At 42.1% G+C, this 19,640-nt stretch overlaps 1 protein-coding gene across 2 annotated transcripts in view; it reads left to right on the top strand.

Moving 5' to 3' along the window:
* Positions 1-19,640, top strand: part of LOC117258332 (metabotropic glutamate receptor 7-like) — a 100,585-nt gene that overhangs the window by 25,760 nt on the left and 55,185 nt on the right. For both annotated transcript variants that reach the window (XM_033629138.2, XM_033629139.2), the window contains exon 2: positions 14,409-14,625. In XM_033629138.2, the coding sequence (XP_033485029.1) occupies positions 14,409-14,625 (217 nt within the window). The remainder of the gene's footprint in view (positions 1-14,408; positions 14,626-19,640) is intronic.

Raw genomic sequence — 19,640 nt, 5'->3', positions numbered from 1 at the left:
CCTTCATTTGTTTAGCCATTTCATTTTAACTACTTTTCTTGTGAATGTGTTTCTGGATTTTTATTGCCCTTTCATAGATTTTAATGTTCTTTGTTGTCAAGCCAGTTTTTGCAAAGCCTTGTTCGATGAGTGGGAATATCTCACTGTGAATGGCAGTTTAAGCAGCTAATTCTGCCTATTTCCTGTAGCATAAGAATATCAGCTCCGCACAAATTACACTACGGCTGCATATGTTCGCCTCCAAACACCTCCTGTGAAAACTGTTGCAGTTACCACAATGCAGAGTACAGAACAGCAGGTATTACATCAGTTTTAGCTGTGTAAATACATGTGAGGCTTTTGCAGCAAAGTCTGCATATTCTTGTTAACATTTCCAACTTCTCTGACACTCCGATCCATACGGGTAGACAGTGGATTTGGCGTGTGATGTGAATGCAGGTGTTGCCGATAAGATAATCTCAACCCTGGGAGAGGTTCAAGGCAGCACTGCAGGCAATGCCAAGCGTGCACATAACTGACTATTAAAGCATTCTGTTCTAAGCCGCTACATATATCTCAAGAGCATGGCATCAAGTAGGGCTTCAGACACACTAACAGAAGGAATAGGCTATCTGTGATATTTTCCACTGCTGTGATCAGTACGTAATTACATGGCCCTGCTAAAGAATTCTTTGTGAGGAGCAGACAGAGAGGAAAGATAAGATCGAGGAGGCTCACCCGCATTGTCTGCACTATTAGGGGAGAAATGGGCCTGGTGATGATGCTCTGTCGAGTCTGAGGAGAGAGCTATACAGGGAGAGATGGGGGGGATAGTACAGAGGGAGTCATTGGGATGCAGGTCAGAGTGTTGCAGGTGCACGGCTGACAATGAATGTGTCAGACCCTGCATGCTCCAGGTGTAGGTGAGGAAAAAAACATGCACCTATGTTCACTCTTTTGTGAATAATGTGTCAGGGCCAGATTAGGACTGGACAGAGCAATAAGGCAGGGCAGAGATGTAAAGATGTTGCACACACCAACGATTCCCCAAATACAGACATTTGTATGTTTCTCATGAAAGAATATTCTTGTTTTTCTCCAACCTAGGGCATAATGGCATGTACATTTTGGTATTGGTTTATTGATATTTCATATTTCCCTGGGGAAAAAAAGTTATCATGCAGGCTGTAAAAAAACTCAGTAGAGAAAACAAAGCTGCGTCCAGTGCACTTTGCAGTCGGGAAAATCAATACAGCCATCTGTAATGTGAGACCCCGTGGATATAAAGGAATACATTTGATAACACTTAGTCATAAACCTGCAGGCTGTGTTTTATTCCTACCGTGAGTCGAGTTTCTGTCGCACCTGGAGAGAGCACACAGCAGAGCCACGGTGATCAAGGCTGTTCTGCTGAACTGCATTGTTCTCTGCAGGGCCTCGCTTTGTGTGAAGCCTAAGTCAAAAGCTTTGCAAAATTACTTGAAGAGATACTGTATGTGCACAAAATAACTCACGACTGACAGCATAAAGGTTCGGCTGTCATGTTAACTTGAAAGGTAAGATCCTTAAGTCGTGGTAGGAGGCTCCAATTGTGACGTGTTTGTAACGGCAATGCTGCACCTTTACAGTGCACTACATGGATTTTGAGCCTCTCCCTGATAGACTCTTCTCAGATGAGGTTTTGAGAGCTATTTGGTGTTGGGAAACGATTATTTCTTTGAAACACCAATAGAGTTGAAATAGCAGTCTGTTTACCAGATGGAAAAAAGAGGTCGGTCAGGTTCCCTTTGTGAGCTATACACACTTTCCTCCCACGCCTCGGCTCTACTCTACTGTGTGGCTCTCCTGGTCAAATATCTGATTTGTGAGTCATACCTAGCCTCTGTACCCATGGAGAAACACGCTGGTTGTCTTAAAATACACTCTGGCAGGGCAGCCATGCAAAAGCTCAGGCCCGGCACAGAGCACTGGAGCTGCCCAGGGGACTGGCACGGTGCGAGCAGGAGAGACGGAGGGTGAGGGAATCGACTGGGAAAAGGGGAAGTGGGCGGAAAGAAGGAGACGGTGGAAGGTCGTGTTAGATAAAGGATTATGAAAGCCCAACTTTCTGTCATGTAACACAAAGTCTAGTTCAGCGGTGTGGGCAACTCTGAGAAGGTGGTGTTTGCAAGTCCTGTAGCAAAAAGCTGCTGCAAAGCACAGTAAACACCCAGACTGGTTAAACACTATTCAGGTGGGGTCCTTGTAGAATAACAGACTGGAAAATGGTGGAGATGTTGTAGGAGTGTGATGTGAGGTTGGCCTTGGTGAAGAGCGTGGAAGAGAGGGAATTAAAAAGCAGTATCCCTCCTGCTGCAAAACACATCAACAACAGTTTTTTTTTGCCAAACACGACGTGGAGGAAACAGAAATGCTACCTGGGTTATATGCACCAACAAGGCTTTCTCCAGTCCAGGAAGTGGGACATTCCTATACAGCAGATAAGTCTTAGGGAGGAAGTAGTTGTGGATGGTTGGGTGTTTGACTCTAAAGACTGGAGTTCACATCCTGAATCCCTCATATTGTTAAGTTTAGGCAGCTACAACACTTGGTTAGAGAAAAATTATGGTTTTGTCTCATCTAATGCTTCAAGCCAGAAATGACTTTCTAAATATTTAAGAGACCTTTTTTTTGTTTGTTTGTTTGTTTTTTTGTATCACTTCACAGAAGGAATCGTGCATCTACTCATGGATGAGAGGCTCTTGCTTGTGGCAGTATATGAGTATGTGAAAGGTGTCGTAGGTGAAGTAATGACTCCACATCGTTCAGCTAATTGTTAGTTTTCCGGCCCACAACTCTTATGACGCTCATCAGCGTCTTTTTCTTCTTCTCTGCAGGCAGCTATTTTTAGTGGAAAAAACCCACAGTACACTTCTAGCTGAGCACCAAATGTCAGATGGCGAAGTTAGCGACAAGCTAGTAAACATTATGGAGCATTTAAAGCAGCTAAAGAGTCAGATATTTCCTTCTGTACTTAGTGAGAACCAAAACTAGAGCTAAAAGTGAGTGAATGTTGGACATATATCACTCTGTGTCTGCTGGATCTGTGAGTAAGCAACAGGTTTGCCAAATCAACTTTATAAAGTAATAATATGTTAGTGTTGTGTTTACAGGTTGTTGTGTTGCCCCCATGTTGCAAAAACAATAAGTTAATGCAGGTTTAACCCAATGCTTTGAGTTTCTTGCACATAACCATACAAATAATAATCATGCCTTAGTTGCTGGAAGTGGATATTGTTTGGAAAATCAGTTTGATGCACTGACAATGAACCTTCTACAGAAATGATTTTCCTTTGGCAGTGAACGGTTTGCAGATACATTGATGAAAACCGTAAAAACGTATTCCTGGCAGCATTACATTTCCAACAAAACATATTGCTAATGCAAATTACTCATACCTGAGCGTAATTATAAAGAGCAGGGGTGTTGATGGAAATGAAGTAGAAAATGTGGGAGAAAAGAGAGACTAAGGACAGTGAGGAGGGAAAAGTTGTGTGGCGTGCGAGCAAATGACTGAGGGCAGATTGTCTCGGCTTGGGGGTAAACTGGCAGCCCGAGGACCTCTCTGGGCCGGAAGTGTCTGCTGATCATCTGTGTGGGCGTGTCTGCATGCAGACAGATGACAGGGAGGGAGGGAGAGACGCACAGGAAGATGAGACTCACTTGTCTCTCCCTCCGATGGGGCTGAAACACACAGAGGGGCGGAGAACAGCGGAGCGGGGCTGAAAGTCACAGGTTGTGTGAGGGCACAATGATGAAATGCAGCCTTCACAAAAGGAGAGTTTGAGTGAGAGACACAGATGGGCAGGAAGAGAGGGGGAGAGAGTGACAGAGAGAGGGAGGGAAAGCTGTCGGTTTCCCCCGCCCTTCCTCCCTGCCTCCTCGGCTGTGTTGGCAGTGCCATGCTCTGGTGAAGAGAGATTACCAAAGCCCAGCCTGGGGTTGCATGTATGGACACAGTCATTACCTCTGCCCTGCTAACAAATGGCACTGCTGTCTGGATACAAACCAGTGTCTGTGTGATCTGCACCCATGTCACAGAGTGTCTGAGCCTTGATTTAGCAGGAAAGATATAAAACTTGATAACTGCTCAATATCTTTATAGGCCTCTTTATCGTACTGTATTATTTGGTTTATAGGATATCGACCGTTGCTGTTTTACAGTGTCGGGCAGTGGAGCCACAAATAAATCTTCTGACTACTTTTTTGTGAGCAAATATTTATCCCATCATGGGTGGGGTTTCTAGAGTCTGTATTGCTTTCAAAATGGCTCCTTGGCCAGTCCATAGGATCATCATCTTCCAGGCTGTGTGTGCATGTCATTGTGCTGGTGTCACGAGGACAATCTGTGCATTGGCATCCGGCCACAGACAGCATGGGGTTAGAGTCGGGTCTGTCAGAACCCGCTGTCATTTCCGCCGTCACCGTGGAGATTGTTGCAAACAGCCGAGTGGAGCTGACTGATGTCAAGATATACTTAGAAGCTAATCATGCAGCAAATAGAGGCACAGGGATTCCTGCAGCAGAAACTGCCTGGCCGCTCTCGCCCCAGTTAAATCCATTCATGGGAAACATTTCAGCTCTGCCACTCACAGTTCGTTTGCAGCTATGGTTTTGAGTGTTGCTCTCAGATTAATGGATACCAATCCCAGTCTGGACAACACTCGAGTTTTCTGTGCCTAATTTTTGACACTGATGGTGTCTACTCTATGCTGCCTTTTGTAGGGAAAGCTCTGTGCTTTAAAGATGGTCTTTGTTTTTTGTCTAAGTTTTTGTTTAAGAACCCATGGACTGTCATACCCCTCTGTTTTCTGTGGAGACAGCCTGTCTTTTCATATCTGCAGATTTTCCCTCCTCTCAGATGGCAAGGATAGATGGTTGCCATTACCCCAACTGAGAGTCGTGTTGTGCCGTATGTTGCCTATTTTTCTTCAAATAACATTCCTCTTTGCGCCGAGCATGTGAGTGAAGAGACGGAGCAGAGCAGCGCGGCTTGCTGCAAGAATTGCTCTCCGCTCATCAGAATCATCACCTTCACATTAGCAGAGCAGGGAGATTAAAGCACAAACATTACAGTCTCTCACCTTTTCTTTGGAGCTGCCTGTGGTGCTTGTGGGCTGCTGTATGTGAAAATGCAGCGGAAAGGCCAAGGCACTCTAATTAACTTCACCTGGCATTCCCACTTACTGTGAACGTGTCTAACCTTTACACAACCTCGCTTAGTCACCTCTCTTCTTAAACACCCAGGTTGAAATTCTCATTTAATGTCAGTAAGCAGATTACCACCCTCCCCCCACGTACCACCTTCCACCCCTTCTTTCTTTTTTCCTTAACCTTCTTTAGACTTCAGCAACAGATTTTTTATTCAGGGTGGCCGCAGCACTTTGTGGTGGTAAATCAATAGAACAGTGTCCCCCATAACAGACCTCTGTGTTTTCCTTCCATCGATCCTGTCAGCCCAGATACATTCAAGTGCAAGCAAGGCGATTACCCTCAGCAATCCTAACTTTGATGTATACAGCAGATGACAGGTGCCAGACATCAGCTTTGGGTAATTGTGATACTGAAAGGGGGCATCGTTAATCATACTCTCTCAGCCTGAACTCAGTTGCTCATGATCGTTTTGCGGTTATTGTAGTTGCTGTCAATACAGACTGCTTGCAGGCATCACTGTCACCCTTTCACCTTGTTGGCCACTGGAGCGTGGAACATGTTGTCATGTGTGATGCCATATTTCACATGTTATAGAGCCAAAGTGTCCTAATAAAATAAGAATTGCAGGCAGTATTAAAGACATATGGTATTTTCATACAACTAGGCTGTCAATGTAGAAGAAAGAAGAAAATTCTTTTGACATTGGTGCTACGTGATGAGAGCAAACAGAGAAAAATGGCTGTGGCATTTGCTTTTGCTCAAGACACAGAAAACCTACAACTACCAAAATGCACTGCGCCACACCAGACCAATAAATGCTCCCACTGGTTGGTGATGTAATGGGAGCTTGTCCGTTTTGACATAGGAAACAATATGGCGGCCAGCTGCTATAATACTTAGAGTACAGTTAAATACTAAGCTCAGATATGTTTGTGAAACCATCTTTCTTTTTTTGGGGGGGCATTTTGCCTATAATTAATATACAGCTGAAGATGAACAACAAAAGTGTAAGAGAAAGGGGGGAAGAAATGCAGCAAAGGGCCGTGGGTTGGAATCGAACCTGGGCTGCTGCAAACATTTTAGGCAAGAAATAGCCAATGCAGTAAGGCCCCGTGGGCACCTAAGCATTTTTTTTCCTAGCTGAAAACGGCAGGCACTCCTCAGGAAGCCCAGCTGGGAGCGCTTTGGAGGCGCTGCATTTTTTTCTTATAGCCGAGACACTTTGGTTGTTTCTGGTTGATCTGAGAGAGAATATCCGCAGAAGTAAACATGTTGGTGCAAGGTCGAGTACCTGCTCTGGATGAAGGGAAAGCTCAAGCATGAAGGGAGACAAGACAGACACACCAGTCTATGTGGGTTCCTGAGAGGAAACGTATATAAATATATATACAGTATATTAACATTTCTCCTCCATTGTTATTCAGCGCTTGTAGGATGTGATGGTTGGTCCTCCACTGTGATTGGCAATAACGAGCGCAGGGTTCCAAAGTTGAACATTTTTCAATTCTCAGCACTCAGAAAACAGGCAGCGCTCAGCACAGAATGTACGTTAAGCGCCTCCTCACACTGCTGGTGGAAACCCCATTTCCACCAAACACTTTTGGTATGGTACCTTTGGAACCAAAAGTAACCCTTCAGACATGGTACCTAGACCCTAGCGTTTCCACCGCAAACAATACTCTATCATGTGGGCAGGGTTGTTGTCAGTCACTTTTCTGTCCAGCACTCATTGTATTTCCTTATTACCGGGGACACAGACGGGGGTCTGCACCTCATTTATTGTCCACAGAATGAGGTTGCACATTGGCATTTTCAGAACAAAAAAAAACAGGCTGCAGTGAGAGTCTCTCTCCATGGGATATTTGAAAATAGTGGGTTTGTGTATTTAGTCCTTACAAAATCTGGGTTCATATTTGATCAGCACTGCCTGGTTTTACCATTTGGCCTGAGTTCTTCAGCATATGTTTTTCACAATACATGAAATGGTATGGCACCCACTTCCTGTTCATTTTAGGCAAGAAAAACGCATTACAGTAAAAGAGTCTTGGTTTATATTTGAGAGAAGGAGGGCTGTGTCTCTCTCCTGAACTATACCCATTATGTCCATGGTGCCAGGCATACAAAAATGCTGAAGTACAATCTGCTGTTGCGTCATCTGGCGGATTTAAGCTGGGAGATGAGCAGGTTTATCAAAGTTAGTTTCACATTCACTGACATTGTTATGATACAAAGCTGGTTGAAAATCAGCAAAGTATCCCTCTAAGTGCAACTGTGAAACGAGCAGATTGTTATTACAGATGAAGGATTAAGAGAAAATAATCCTTTCCTCATTCCGAGCTAATTATTTACAGAAAATCAATCTAAAATGTTGATAAAATATCCAGTCTCCGCGTCTTATTATCTCTGCATCATGAAGAAATCCAAATCTGCTGCAATTTGTGGCAACAAGAGCTTATTTAGTTGAAACTATTCTGGGAATCAATCATGCAGCCGCGAAGTGGCAAAGCTAAACTTTGTTTTTTTTTAATCTGCTGAGAAAGATGTAATCAGGTTCGGAAGGTTTCAATTCAATTCATTTATTTCATAAAGAAGGTTAAATTACTAACTTGCATTCCACTTGATTTGTAGCCCATTATCTACTGAAGAGAAAAATACAAAGGTGTTAGATTCTAATCAGTATTAGTTAGTCAGCACCTCTTTGTATCGTAATTCCAGCAGATTTAATCCTCACACCTCGGCATTTTCTCAATCAGGGCGTAGCGCTGTTGTTACCTGGAGGTCAAAGCGGTAATTAAAAAAGCAGTCTGAAAACACAGTGGGTTTAGATTCCTGGGGAATAAGGGGAAGAGAAATTATATCAACAGGGTACAAACCTGGGACAAAGTAAAAAGACGTCACCATCTTAAATGGTTCCTTCCAGCAAAAAGCTCCAGAGAGACAAATGTTCAAGCAGCTTTCGGTCCCAGCTGGGGCGAAGACGAGACGTGATTCAACAAACCTATAACACCTTTTGGCTGCATAGAGTTACTACAGCAGCTCTGTTAAAATACATCCACTATCAAATGTTTCAAATAGATGCTTCACTTTATTGGAAAGAGGAGTCTTTTTAAATGCAAATCACTGCTGCTGTTGCTTTTCCATTACTTTGCTGCGTGCCCTCTTTGACCCACTACACTCAATTTAGGCTGCCCTGGAGTGATTTAACGTGTGACATCGCAGCAGCATTCCCACCTGTGAATTTGTTTAATTGCATCACTGATTTTGTGTTCGCTGGTTTTGTAGTTGGTATTTTTTCCTTTTGGGCGACTTGGGCATATTGAGTCGTCTCGAGCTTGACTCCTCAATTTGTCAGCTTTGTGCGGTTGACCCCCTTTGAGTTGTGGGTCAAAGCTATAACTCACACTCTGTGAGTTGAAGCAATCCCATCAGTGAGCCGCTGTGTCCTCATTCCCGTGTTTCCCCACTGTCCGGCTGCTTTTGATCACTCTAACAGAAATGGATGGCATTCATACAGTGCTTAGATTAGACTGTGTGATGAGGTACTGCACTGGGTTCAAGAGAAAATGATGCATGACCCCGCTTGTGCGTCCACCTGTCTACAGGGAGGTCGCCAGTTTGAACTCAGATGTGCCACCAGGTGTGATTGCTGTTACAGAACCTCGAAAACAGTTGCTGATGAGAAGTCTAGGTCTTTATCGGGCTGCATTGTGAACAACCTCATACTAGATCCCTTTATTAAATGATTTATTTTGTGTTGGGTTTTTGATGATAAATGCAGTTGTAAAGATAGATTATTACTACTTTTACTTGTTAGCTTGTAAGAAAGAATAATAAAAATGTACTCAGACAGAAAGAGATGCCTCGTGGCATTCGTGCAAATTTGACCATAGTATCATTTATGCCTATTTCAAGCAGCAACCTCCAGGGCTAAAAATAAAGCCAATCATCAAGTCCCAAAAACTGCAATTTACTCAAATTGCCACTTGAGTCAGACCCCCATGTTAAAATATCCGTCTTCACAGCAGACATAAGCATGTTTACAGCCTGGTACAAAAAATGTTTTTGGTCTCTATAATTAATTATCCTGTTCATGACAACTGTACAGGGTGTGAATTTATACATAATGCACCTGTTTACATTTTATTACGGCTTAAAGTTATGCATAATTAAGGGTGGGGCCACTTTGAATGCCTGTCTGCAAGGTGTCACAACCATGGATGTATAAAGAGAACTGGATACAGCTTTGTAGGCAGGGCCCCGTTCATTTATATTAAAGTTGCTCAGTGGGGCATAAAGCCAAAAAAGATCAACTCCCCTGGCATAAAATTCTGGGATCGTCTGAAGGTTAGCCTTCTGTTAAAATAAATGGAATAAAATGATGTAATTGAGCAGCTCTTCTTGACTTTCAAAATATTATCAGACTGACAGGATCAAATCCTGATAGCGAAATTATTCATTTTGCGGGGCTTGGCCCTCAAAAAAATGCATCCACCAATTTAGAGACATCTCTTTAAGAATGTAAGTCTATGTGAAAAAGCCTTTGTGGGGTCGTAATTATATGGTTTGGTCACTGTTAAATTGGTTTCAAAGCCCTTCACTAATCCTGGGGGTTTGGTCACCACCCTTGCACCTCCACAGCTCCACTTTCTCATCCAAATATGGTCAATTCTGGCACCAAAAATTCAAGATGGTGATGGCCAAAATGTTGAACTTGAGGTTTTAAAACAAGAGTCCGCAAAGCAATGGGTGATATCACGGGGGCTACATCCAAATTTATCTTAGTTTAGAATAGTTTATGGTTTATTTGCCTCAAATAGCCAAAAAGTTAGCCAGCTAGCTGGTAAGCTAATAAGGGGCACAGCTAACATATCTGTAGCTCTTGTAGACTGTACATAGGCAGAGTGGAGCATTTCTAGATGCTAACATCAGCATGCTAACATGCTCACACTGATGATGCCAACATGCTCATGCAAAGTAGGTGAAATGTTTGCCGTAATGACCATCTTAACATGCTAACCTTTGCTAATTAGCACTAAACACAAACTTAGTTTTTAGTTGTAAATCAAAAGTATTAAACAAATTTTGACCTGATGGTGGCGCTAGAAGAACAGTTGTCTCAGTTACAATACATCCTGAGGGAGACATTAATGTGTGTATCAGGTTTTATGGCAATCATCCAATAGTTGTTCTGGTTGTTTCTGTCACATGGTGGCGCTAGAGGAACACTGGACGAACAGAGCGAATCACACATTGTTATATCCAGCTCCAGTGCAATGCCGCTAGCTTGGATAAAAATCTGAGCAATTTAAAGATGTGTTTGGGAATAAGAGGAGCACCTGCAGACTATTAAGGGAATTCCTGAACATTAACAAAAGTGATTAGCTTGCATCTTACTAAGGAACTTGATTGATATATCCTGTTGTATATCCTTATGGGATACTCTGAGGTTTCTACATATACACTGTTCAGATGATGGCATGTCTCAGCTGTTAGTTGAAAGCAATCATTAAGTGTGATTATGCTGCTTCCTTTAAGGAGGGAAAATAGTATGTAAGCACTAGTTAACACAGCATTTAACCTCCATTCACAGATTCCCCTCAAAAATATCAAATCAGCATGAAAGTTCATCCTTGACAATGTACTGTATAGAGTAGTGTGACAATAAAAATCCTAACTCAAGGTCACTCACTTTCCCTGCAACAAAAAGCACTTGATAGGTTTAAAGAAAAAAACTCACTAACTAACCCAAGGTCTACACACCAGCCTTGAGCTTTCAACCATTGTCTTCCTCCGCAGATGGAGGTTGCTCAGTTATCATGTGAACTAAGTATGGAACTTCAGTCACATCAAAGACTTAAAAGCTGGGGAAGATTGTGAGATGCAATTTAAATCTGTATTCCTTAAGTTTAATATTTGAATATGCTGCAGGGTGGTGAAGACAGGCCGAGGTCTCACCAGGAGGGAAGTGTAAGAGAGGCTATGCTGCTAGTTCATAAAAAAATGCTGCAAAGACAGTTTTGCAGTAAGTCTTCATTGATATGTTAGGAGAAGAAAGTGACAGCGCAGCATGTTGCCCAGGTAACAGACCCAATATAGGCTCTGTAAAATATTACGTTACATAATGTGAGAATATTCTTAGATGCTCGATTGAAAAGATAATGTGAAATATATGAAAAATGTATTGCTCCCTTGCTTTGCAAGCCATCATCTGCCTGTGTGAGCAGCAAAAGGAAGGGAGTGATGTGCAGTGCCTGCTTGTGTTTTCAGCCAGACTTTCAATTTATTAATTAATGGGACAACTATCGTTGATATGGGTGAGACCCATGATAAAGTTGTCAAATATTATGATGGGGTATTTTTGTAAATGACAGACAATATTCTCTCATAGCCTACAATTACTTCACCCACTATAAACAATTCATTTGGAAGTGGTTCTTCTAAATTATATCTTACAGGGTTCTCATGGGTCCTTGAAATCCTCTAACATTTTTGAATCTGAAATGCTTTGAATGTTTTTGTATAGACATAAACAGACATGGGTCACTGAAAGTGCTGGAATTTCTATATTTTGTGCAAGAATAGAAATTGAGGTTCTTTTGATATTGTCTGCCATCACTGTAACACAGCACAGTTGAGAAGTGTTTACACATTCAAGCCTGTCTCTCTAATTGTTGTCTGTGAGCTTCTGTACAGCCTGCTACTTCTCAATAAAAAACCTCAGTGTTGTTACAGTAATTCACCTTGATCAGTGTTTCAAACTATGCAGTGTTGAGTCCTTGAATTTGAGGAAACTGGGCTAGAAGGTCCTTGAAGAGTCCCTGATTTTGATGTTTAAGAAGGTGATTAAACCCTGATCTTTAATTTATCCAGCTTACCGGCACACATTAAACTGACGCAAATATGAAAATGTTGGCAAGTTTAACTGTGAAATAGGCTTATTCACTTTCTTGTTGAGAGTTAGATTAGAAGATTGATACAGCTCATGTCTGTACACAGCCCAGGCACCCAAAGATAATGTCTCTGCAAACCACCAATACATTACATTTACACATTTAATATGTATCATATTATGTATCATATCAATGTTTCTAAAGTGATGTAGTATATAAGCTGACTTCAGGAGGTGATGGGGACAGTGGGTGGTGTATCGCGAGACAGCTGCCAAGATGCAGACTACTGTTTGAAACCTACAAACAACAAAACCGATTGTGTATTAGCGAGTCATTGCTGTGTTTCCCTTGACTTTTTAGGCTCCAAACGTGAGTGTTTTGTAGCGACTTGTCTGTGTTATTCCATTAGCTTTTTGGGCTCCAAACGTGAGTGTTTTGTAGCAACTTGTCTGCATTTTTCTATTAGCTTTATAGGCTCCTAACGTGAATGTTTTGTAGCAACTTGTCTGTGTTTTTCCATTAGCTTTTTCGGCTCCAAATGTCGGTGTTTTATAAGGCCCGACGTCGGGAATGGCACAAAGAAAAGCAGTTGATTTCAACAGACATCACTTTCGGGACTGTGCTCCCCAGATGATCTTTAACTAACCTTAGCCAAGTGTTTTTGTGCCGAAATATAACCACACATTAACCACAGCGTTGTTGAAGTATAAAGTTTCAAATGTAACCGCTACATAATGACATGCAAATGTAACATATCCGTGGTTTGCAGAAACATTCAGGGCCAACATTTTTTGCCGGCGATTGGGATGCTGTACCTTCAATATAAAATTACAGCCAGCAGCAAGTTAGCTTAGCTTAGCAAAAAGGATTGAAACAGCAGGAAACCGCTAACCTGGCTTTGTTCAAAAGTAAACACTCTGCCTACCAATACCTGTAAAGTTCACTTATTAACACATAGCTTGTTTGTTTGATTTATAGGCTACAAAACAGCAGGGGTTTGCTGGACCATTTCTCCACCAGAGCAGTTGCCAGGCAGCCAGCAGAGACTCCAGGAAGTCACTGCTCCTGGCCAAAGAATAGTCAGGCATAGGGTGCAGTGGTATGAGATTTCCACAGTATGATAACCATCTCAGAAGATATTGCAGTTTCATGGTATGATAGTATTGCAGAATTTTATATTATTATCAGTCAGAATGACCCTGAAAGGAATGAAAACAGAAGGGTTATTTTTGGTTGAACAAACGTTTTATCACTATAATTGAAACTTGAAACCATTTTGTTAATGGAAGTATGTGTAAAAACTTTTATATCACGCTAAACCTTGAAACCAGTATATCACTGCAACCCTAGTCCAGCACATAAGCTCATGTACAATGGCACATTTATTTTTATGTAGATTAAACAAACAGTAGATACAGTGTTAATTTGTGACCTTTACAGGTGTTGGTAGGCAGAATTTGTTACCTATAGACAGAGCCAGGCTAGCTGTTTCCCTGTTTCCAGTCTTCCAGCTCTGCTTAGCTTAGCAACTGCTAGGAGTAGTTTTGTATTTGGTGTACAGAGTGATATCCATCTCCTCATCTAACTCTAGGCAAGAAAGCAAATAACCATATTGCCCAAAATGTCAAACTTTTCCCTTAAGCTAAAAAAAAAAGCTCTGTAACTTTCGGGTCTATCAAATGTTACACACTGCATTGTGGGGTTGTTAGAAAAAATGTAGTGTACATGTCATGAACACTTCTTTTTCGTTCTGTTGTGAGCACTAAAGTATAAGGGCACATTGTGTACATATTTCACACTTGGAATTAAGGCTGGGTGATTTGGAGAAAATCAAATATCACAGTATTTTTCCACCAACTACCTCGATATCGACATTGCAACAATATTGTAGGGTTGACTATTTGGTGTTTTCACAATATTTACACAATGAGATTTTTGGTAAATAATTAGCAATAATATGGATATAATGACTAAGTGGGTGAAGGCAAATAATAGAACAGCTAGAAGAATCTGGCAAGCTCAAAATTACATCACTTTACAGTATTACAGTCTTTAAAACCAGGAAAACACTTATGATATTAAGATATCCAAAATTTAAGATGATGTCCAGTCTCCTATCAAGATATTGATACATTGCCCAGCCCTTCTCGGAATGTAGGCAATAAAATGGCAGTAAATAAAGCCCACCTTATATTAAATATGTCGTGATTTTGGACTCGGTCATTCAAAAATGTGATCTGTCAGAGCAGTCACCATAGCAACCCCCCATGATACTGCACCAGAATAGCACCAACACATGAGTAAACATTCCCTTCCCCCTCCCCAACCCCTCTTGTTCTATTCAAGATCCCGCAGATCAGCTATGCGTCAACAGCCCCGGAGTTGAGTGATGACAGGCGGTATGACTTCTTCTCACGGGTGGTTCCTCCAGACTCATTCCAGGCTCAGGCCATGGTGGACATTATCCGAGCCCTGGGCTGGACTTACGTCTCCACCATCGCGTCAGAGGGCAGTTATGGAGAGAAGGGAGTGGAGGCCTTCACACAACTCTCCAAAGAAGCAGGTAAGGCAAGGTGGTCAGTGATGGACACTAAACAGAATTATCTTTTCTTTTTTTTTTTTAATGCATTTCTATCATTTAAATCACTGTAGTTGCATTTTTTTTTCCACCAGAGTAAGATCAGTTTTGCATTTCCAATTCATCATGAAATCTGTTTTGGGTGGATGAATTATTGATCTGTTTGGCAACCTCTGCTTCAGTCCCCCAGTGAGTTGTGGAGTGTTACTGGAAATGTAGACAGAGAAACAGCTTGTAGAAAGGATGCCACGTCACAATAATGAGCATGGCCTGTACACATGTCGCTGTGATGTATGTCACCATTCACCTTTTTTCTTTTGCTGCATGCACACTCAGAAAAGGAGGAATTGTTTGAAAATGCCTAAATGTCTTCTCTTTAGCCAGCAGAAAGGAGAGAGAGAGAGAACAGTCTGGCAACTGGTCATTTGGGAGACATGAGTTTTGTTTTACACTCTGCCTTTTCTGTTTCACTCAACCTCATTTTTATCCCTGCTAGTGAGAGAGCAAGGCTCTGAGGATGGTAATGATGGTCAGTCAGCCTTGTGGTCAGTCGGTTCAAACCACTCTGCTCTGGTTGTGTGCATGAAACAGCAGGGTTTTAGATATTTACTCTTTTTAGAAAAGGAGCCAGCCTCCTTTGGTGGATGTCTCTGAACCACTGAGTGGGCTAGAATCAAGCTATTAGAATCAGATCTTGTTTGTTGGGTCCTGTAATGTAACATTAATGGTGATTGTTTTAAGTGGCAATGATCCTTTTTCAGGTTTAACAGCTAAGTTGTTAAGTTTACATTTTTCTTTTGAGAGGTTAGAATAAGGACGTTGAAGAGTATTTACAACAGAAATGTTGCCTGTAAGTGGCCTGAGAATTGTGCACATGCTTGACTCACCTGCTTTTTTCCACACTGATGCTGTTGTTGGCATGTGGTGGTACATGTGAATCAGCAGTCACTGCTGTCAGCGGGAGATACTCAGCGGCTATACAGTGCAATTGGTTGGCAATCTTTGTCAAATCATATTGTTTACAATCTGCTGCTGCAGTTTTTCTGCAGTATCAGGACAAGGATACATTTTTAACAGTGAGTTTGAGTTGACTGATAATGATTACAACTGGAAATCTCAACGGGTAAGCGTTAATCAGTCAAGCGCTGAGAGTATTTTTGACCGTTTACAAATGTGGGTTTGAGGTTAATTTTGTCACTGTTCAGTTTACTGGACTGCGCACTGATCGGGTCTGGTGGGAGTGAGCAGCACCACTCACTTGATGATTACAGCTAGTAATAGGGATGTTCCTAGCTACTAATTTCCCTGTCGACTACACAAAAGCTTCACTTAAGACCTAGACTCACAAGTCAGTCTTTAGACGCTTTGCTTAACTAAAGACTGATGACCTTCTCCCTGATTTTGTGTTTAGATGGATGGATACAATTTCAGAGTTTAAAAAAACTCCCTATGTTGCAGAACCAATAGTAAATCTGCAGGGCGGTCCTTCAGTGGCTCGCTGAACTCTTGTGCTCGTAAACATAGTCCGACTAGAAACACGTGTAACCGTACAAAATGGCTCAAGTCGCTGTAAGTCCTTCATTTCCACAATCTTGTGGACTGAGCACACGTTTGATAAAACGGAGTTAAATCTGTCGCCATCCATTTTCAAGCTCTCTGTGTGTTTGTTTCCTTGCGGACGAGAAAAGGGGGAGCGCACATTTCCGGGAGGGCGTGTCTTTTTCAAAAATGCAAGAGGCATTGCTTTGTTGCCGGCTGTTTTCGCCAGTGTGTTAATCACACTTTAGAAAGGAGTGTCCCCAGACTATCAGAAGGCGGAGATCTCTGATTGTCTGGTGGCGAGACTAATTAAGACCAGTCGACTAGTCTAAAAAAAGGAAAACACTCAGAAAATAGTCAAAATTTAGCAAGTATTTGAAAGATTGTCCCAAAAATATTGTGTGCAGCCTTTAACCACAATCTTCAACAACCATGTCGGATTTTAAATGTCGCTGAAGCACAAGACACTTTGCGCCGTGCAGTATGAATGTAAACCCTGCAGATTATCTGACAACAATAATATAGCATCTCAAAAAAGATAAATTGCTGCTGAATTCATTTTCTAGATCAAAGTACTACCAAACCGTGCTGGTTTTGTGAGAGGACATCTCTCCAATTTCCCACCATGCTGTTTTAAAACTCTATTCGAGCATTACTGCAGGAAGGGGGACTGCTGTCTGACGGTTCTGTAGCCCCCACTAGTGGCGGGCGGCTGCATGACAGTTAAGCGGCCTGGTAAGTGAATTAAACACTAATTGGTTTAACCGACTAATATTTCTGGTGCCGACTGCCAAGGGGGCAGACGTTTAATCATTTAGACCACTAATCGCACACATCCCTAGTGGGAGCTAGCGGCACCACTCATTTGCCGATTATGCCTCTATTTTGGGCCGCAAACCTCTGTTAGCATTAGCTCTGTTAACAGTGTCAGCATAGCTGGTAGTGGTAACATAGTCAACAATGCTAAAGGGTGTTTTGCGGCTCAAAATGAAGCCATTCACCTACAGGGGCTACCTGGGGAAAGACCAGAGGGTGGCTACTGTTAGCATGTTTCAACAGCAAACCCAGCAGTCAACTCAGAATGAGCTAGCTAGGTCCAACCCGACCTGACTGGTGAGTAGGGTAGCACGATCAAAGCTAACCTTAACGAACCAGTGGAGACTGGGGGTTGGGTAGTGAGCATCACGTTTCCACATGTTGATGCGGCTAGCCAGCTGTTTATCAGCAAAGCTAACAGGAAACAAAATGAAAGGCAAGGCATTTATACTGTATCACAAAACATATAACTATTACCCTTACTAAATGAATAGTGCTTTGAAATGCGGCACTAAAGCTCCCTGAGTCAGTAGAGCACCACACTAAAAGGAATAGCCTCTTGTTTTTCATGTCATTTTGCATTAAATATGAACCCGTTAGTTACTGGTTAATGGGTATCAGGCTATCAAACAAAATTAACCGAAACTGACATCCCAAATTGCACCAATGTTTTAATGCATTAAAGTTAGCTATAGCTGTGTGTTCAGAACCCCTTTTCTGTATTTGTGCAGTAGTTAGTTTAAAGGGAATGGTACCTGGACTTGAAAAATCACCCTCCATGATTCATGACAGCACATCCACGCACCCCATGACAACAGGAGCAAGTGTTTTGCTGCTTCTCACCTCGACCTTCCATGAATCCCAATCCATTTCCTGTAAATCTGCAGGGAGTGATCTCTGTCTCTTCTAACGTACAGAAAACCTCTAAAACAAGGAAAGCTAATGATATCCCACAGGCACTGATCAGAAGTCCAGCATGCATGAATATTTTATCTGTGTGCATCCGTGTCCAATGTAATCACTCATTAAAACTTTAAGAAGCTGTTTGTGGTTGTGTAATTTGCATCAACAGAGAGAGACTGAGAGGGAGAGAGGGAGAGGGAGAGAGAGAGAGAGTAGCCTGTATTGAACAAATAAGAAAAAGTCCTTATTTAAGGCTTATTTTAGAAGTTTTCATTTATCTTATATCCTGTGGATAAACACAGTCTCTTCCAGCTGGTTTCCTCAGATGCATTTTCCACTGATGTTTTCCTCTTTTCTTTTTTTTTTCTTATGCAAAGAGCAGTAAACACACTGCTATTATTGTGACTCTTGAACAGCTACACAAGGAGTATGAAATTATAAGCCATTGTTGCTGTTGACTCATCCTATTGCTACTGAGCTGCAGTCACTTTGCAATATTTTGTATTCATATACAAATGGGAATTATTTCCTCTAAAGAAAAAGCCTCCCGTACCCAAGGCACCTTATCTTTAATAAACACATTAATTATGTAATGGCATAACTGTACATTCACAGGATTCATTCAAAGGGACCAATTCTGCACCAGAACAGCCTGGAATGGATTGAATTGAATAAGACGCAAACATCTTAGTGAAAATGAAAAGAGAGAATATGTGGAAAATAGTTTAAGTGTGGTGTCAGTAGATGTATTAAACACAGAAAATTGCTAAACTGTGGAGCAGCAGCAACATATTTTGGTGGATGTTGTTTGTTGCAGCATCCCCTGTGCAAGCTGATCCATGAGGCCTTGAGATTTTTTTTATGTGGCTGCCCTGTTTGGTTGCAGTGAAATGTCAGATGCATTAGTAGGATTCTCGCTTCACTACTTCAAGGAGAACCATCTAGTGGACTAATGCAATACGGCTACCCATTACCCCAAGCTGAGACTGGAGTGATGGTCAGCCTGTATTGATCTCTTGTGTTTTTTCTATTCTTCTTCTTTTCTTTTTTTTTAAATTTCGCTCCACTTTCTCTCTCCCCTGTTTAGGCACTGTTCCATTGTGCACCTTCATCCTGGCTCCAGGTGAAGCTGGCAGAGATTAATCTTGTTTGTATTTTTCTGTGTCTGTTTGGATTCAGGCCAGAGCGATGAAGTTCAGTTTTCCCATTTGATAAAAAGACTTGCATTTGAGGAAAACCTCCCACAAAGCATCACTGTGGAATTGATTGCAGTGAGTTGCCAACACGATGCATTCTTAGATGTAGTCTGTGCTGTGAGGGGGGGGGGGAGAAAATCAGCCAGTTAAGTATAGCGCTCATATTTAGCAGTCGGCGAGGACTGGGGAGGATGCCTGATGCATCTCCAAACACCGTAAAATAGAGCACGATACTTCTCCATGACCCTTCGGCATTGCCAAGTCCCAGACCGGCAGTGGAAGGGCACACAGATGTAGAATATGAATGTCAGCCGCATGTCAGCCCATTTTGATGTGCTCCCACGTGTTCAGGCAGAGAGACTGGAGAGAGAGGGTCTGCCTTTTGACTGCCGAGGTGATAAATATAATTGCAGCATTATGGATCCCCTGGAGGTTTGGGTTTGGAGGGTGTTCAGTAGGCGGGCGGGGGGTCGAATCCATCAAGAGCCTCTAATTTAAAAGGATTTGTATTTCACTAAGCAAAATGGCGAAGCTGGATTCCTCGCC

The sequence above is a fragment of the Epinephelus lanceolatus genome, chromosome 8 (genome assembly GCF_041903045.1).
Source record: "Epinephelus lanceolatus isolate andai-2023 chromosome 8, ASM4190304v1, whole genome shotgun sequence".
Taxonomy (NCBI): Eukaryota; Metazoa; Chordata; class Actinopteri; order Perciformes; family Serranidae; genus Epinephelus; species Epinephelus lanceolatus.
The sequence above is the reverse complement of the archived record's forward strand: the minus strand, read 5'-3'. Positions and strand labels throughout refer to the sequence as shown.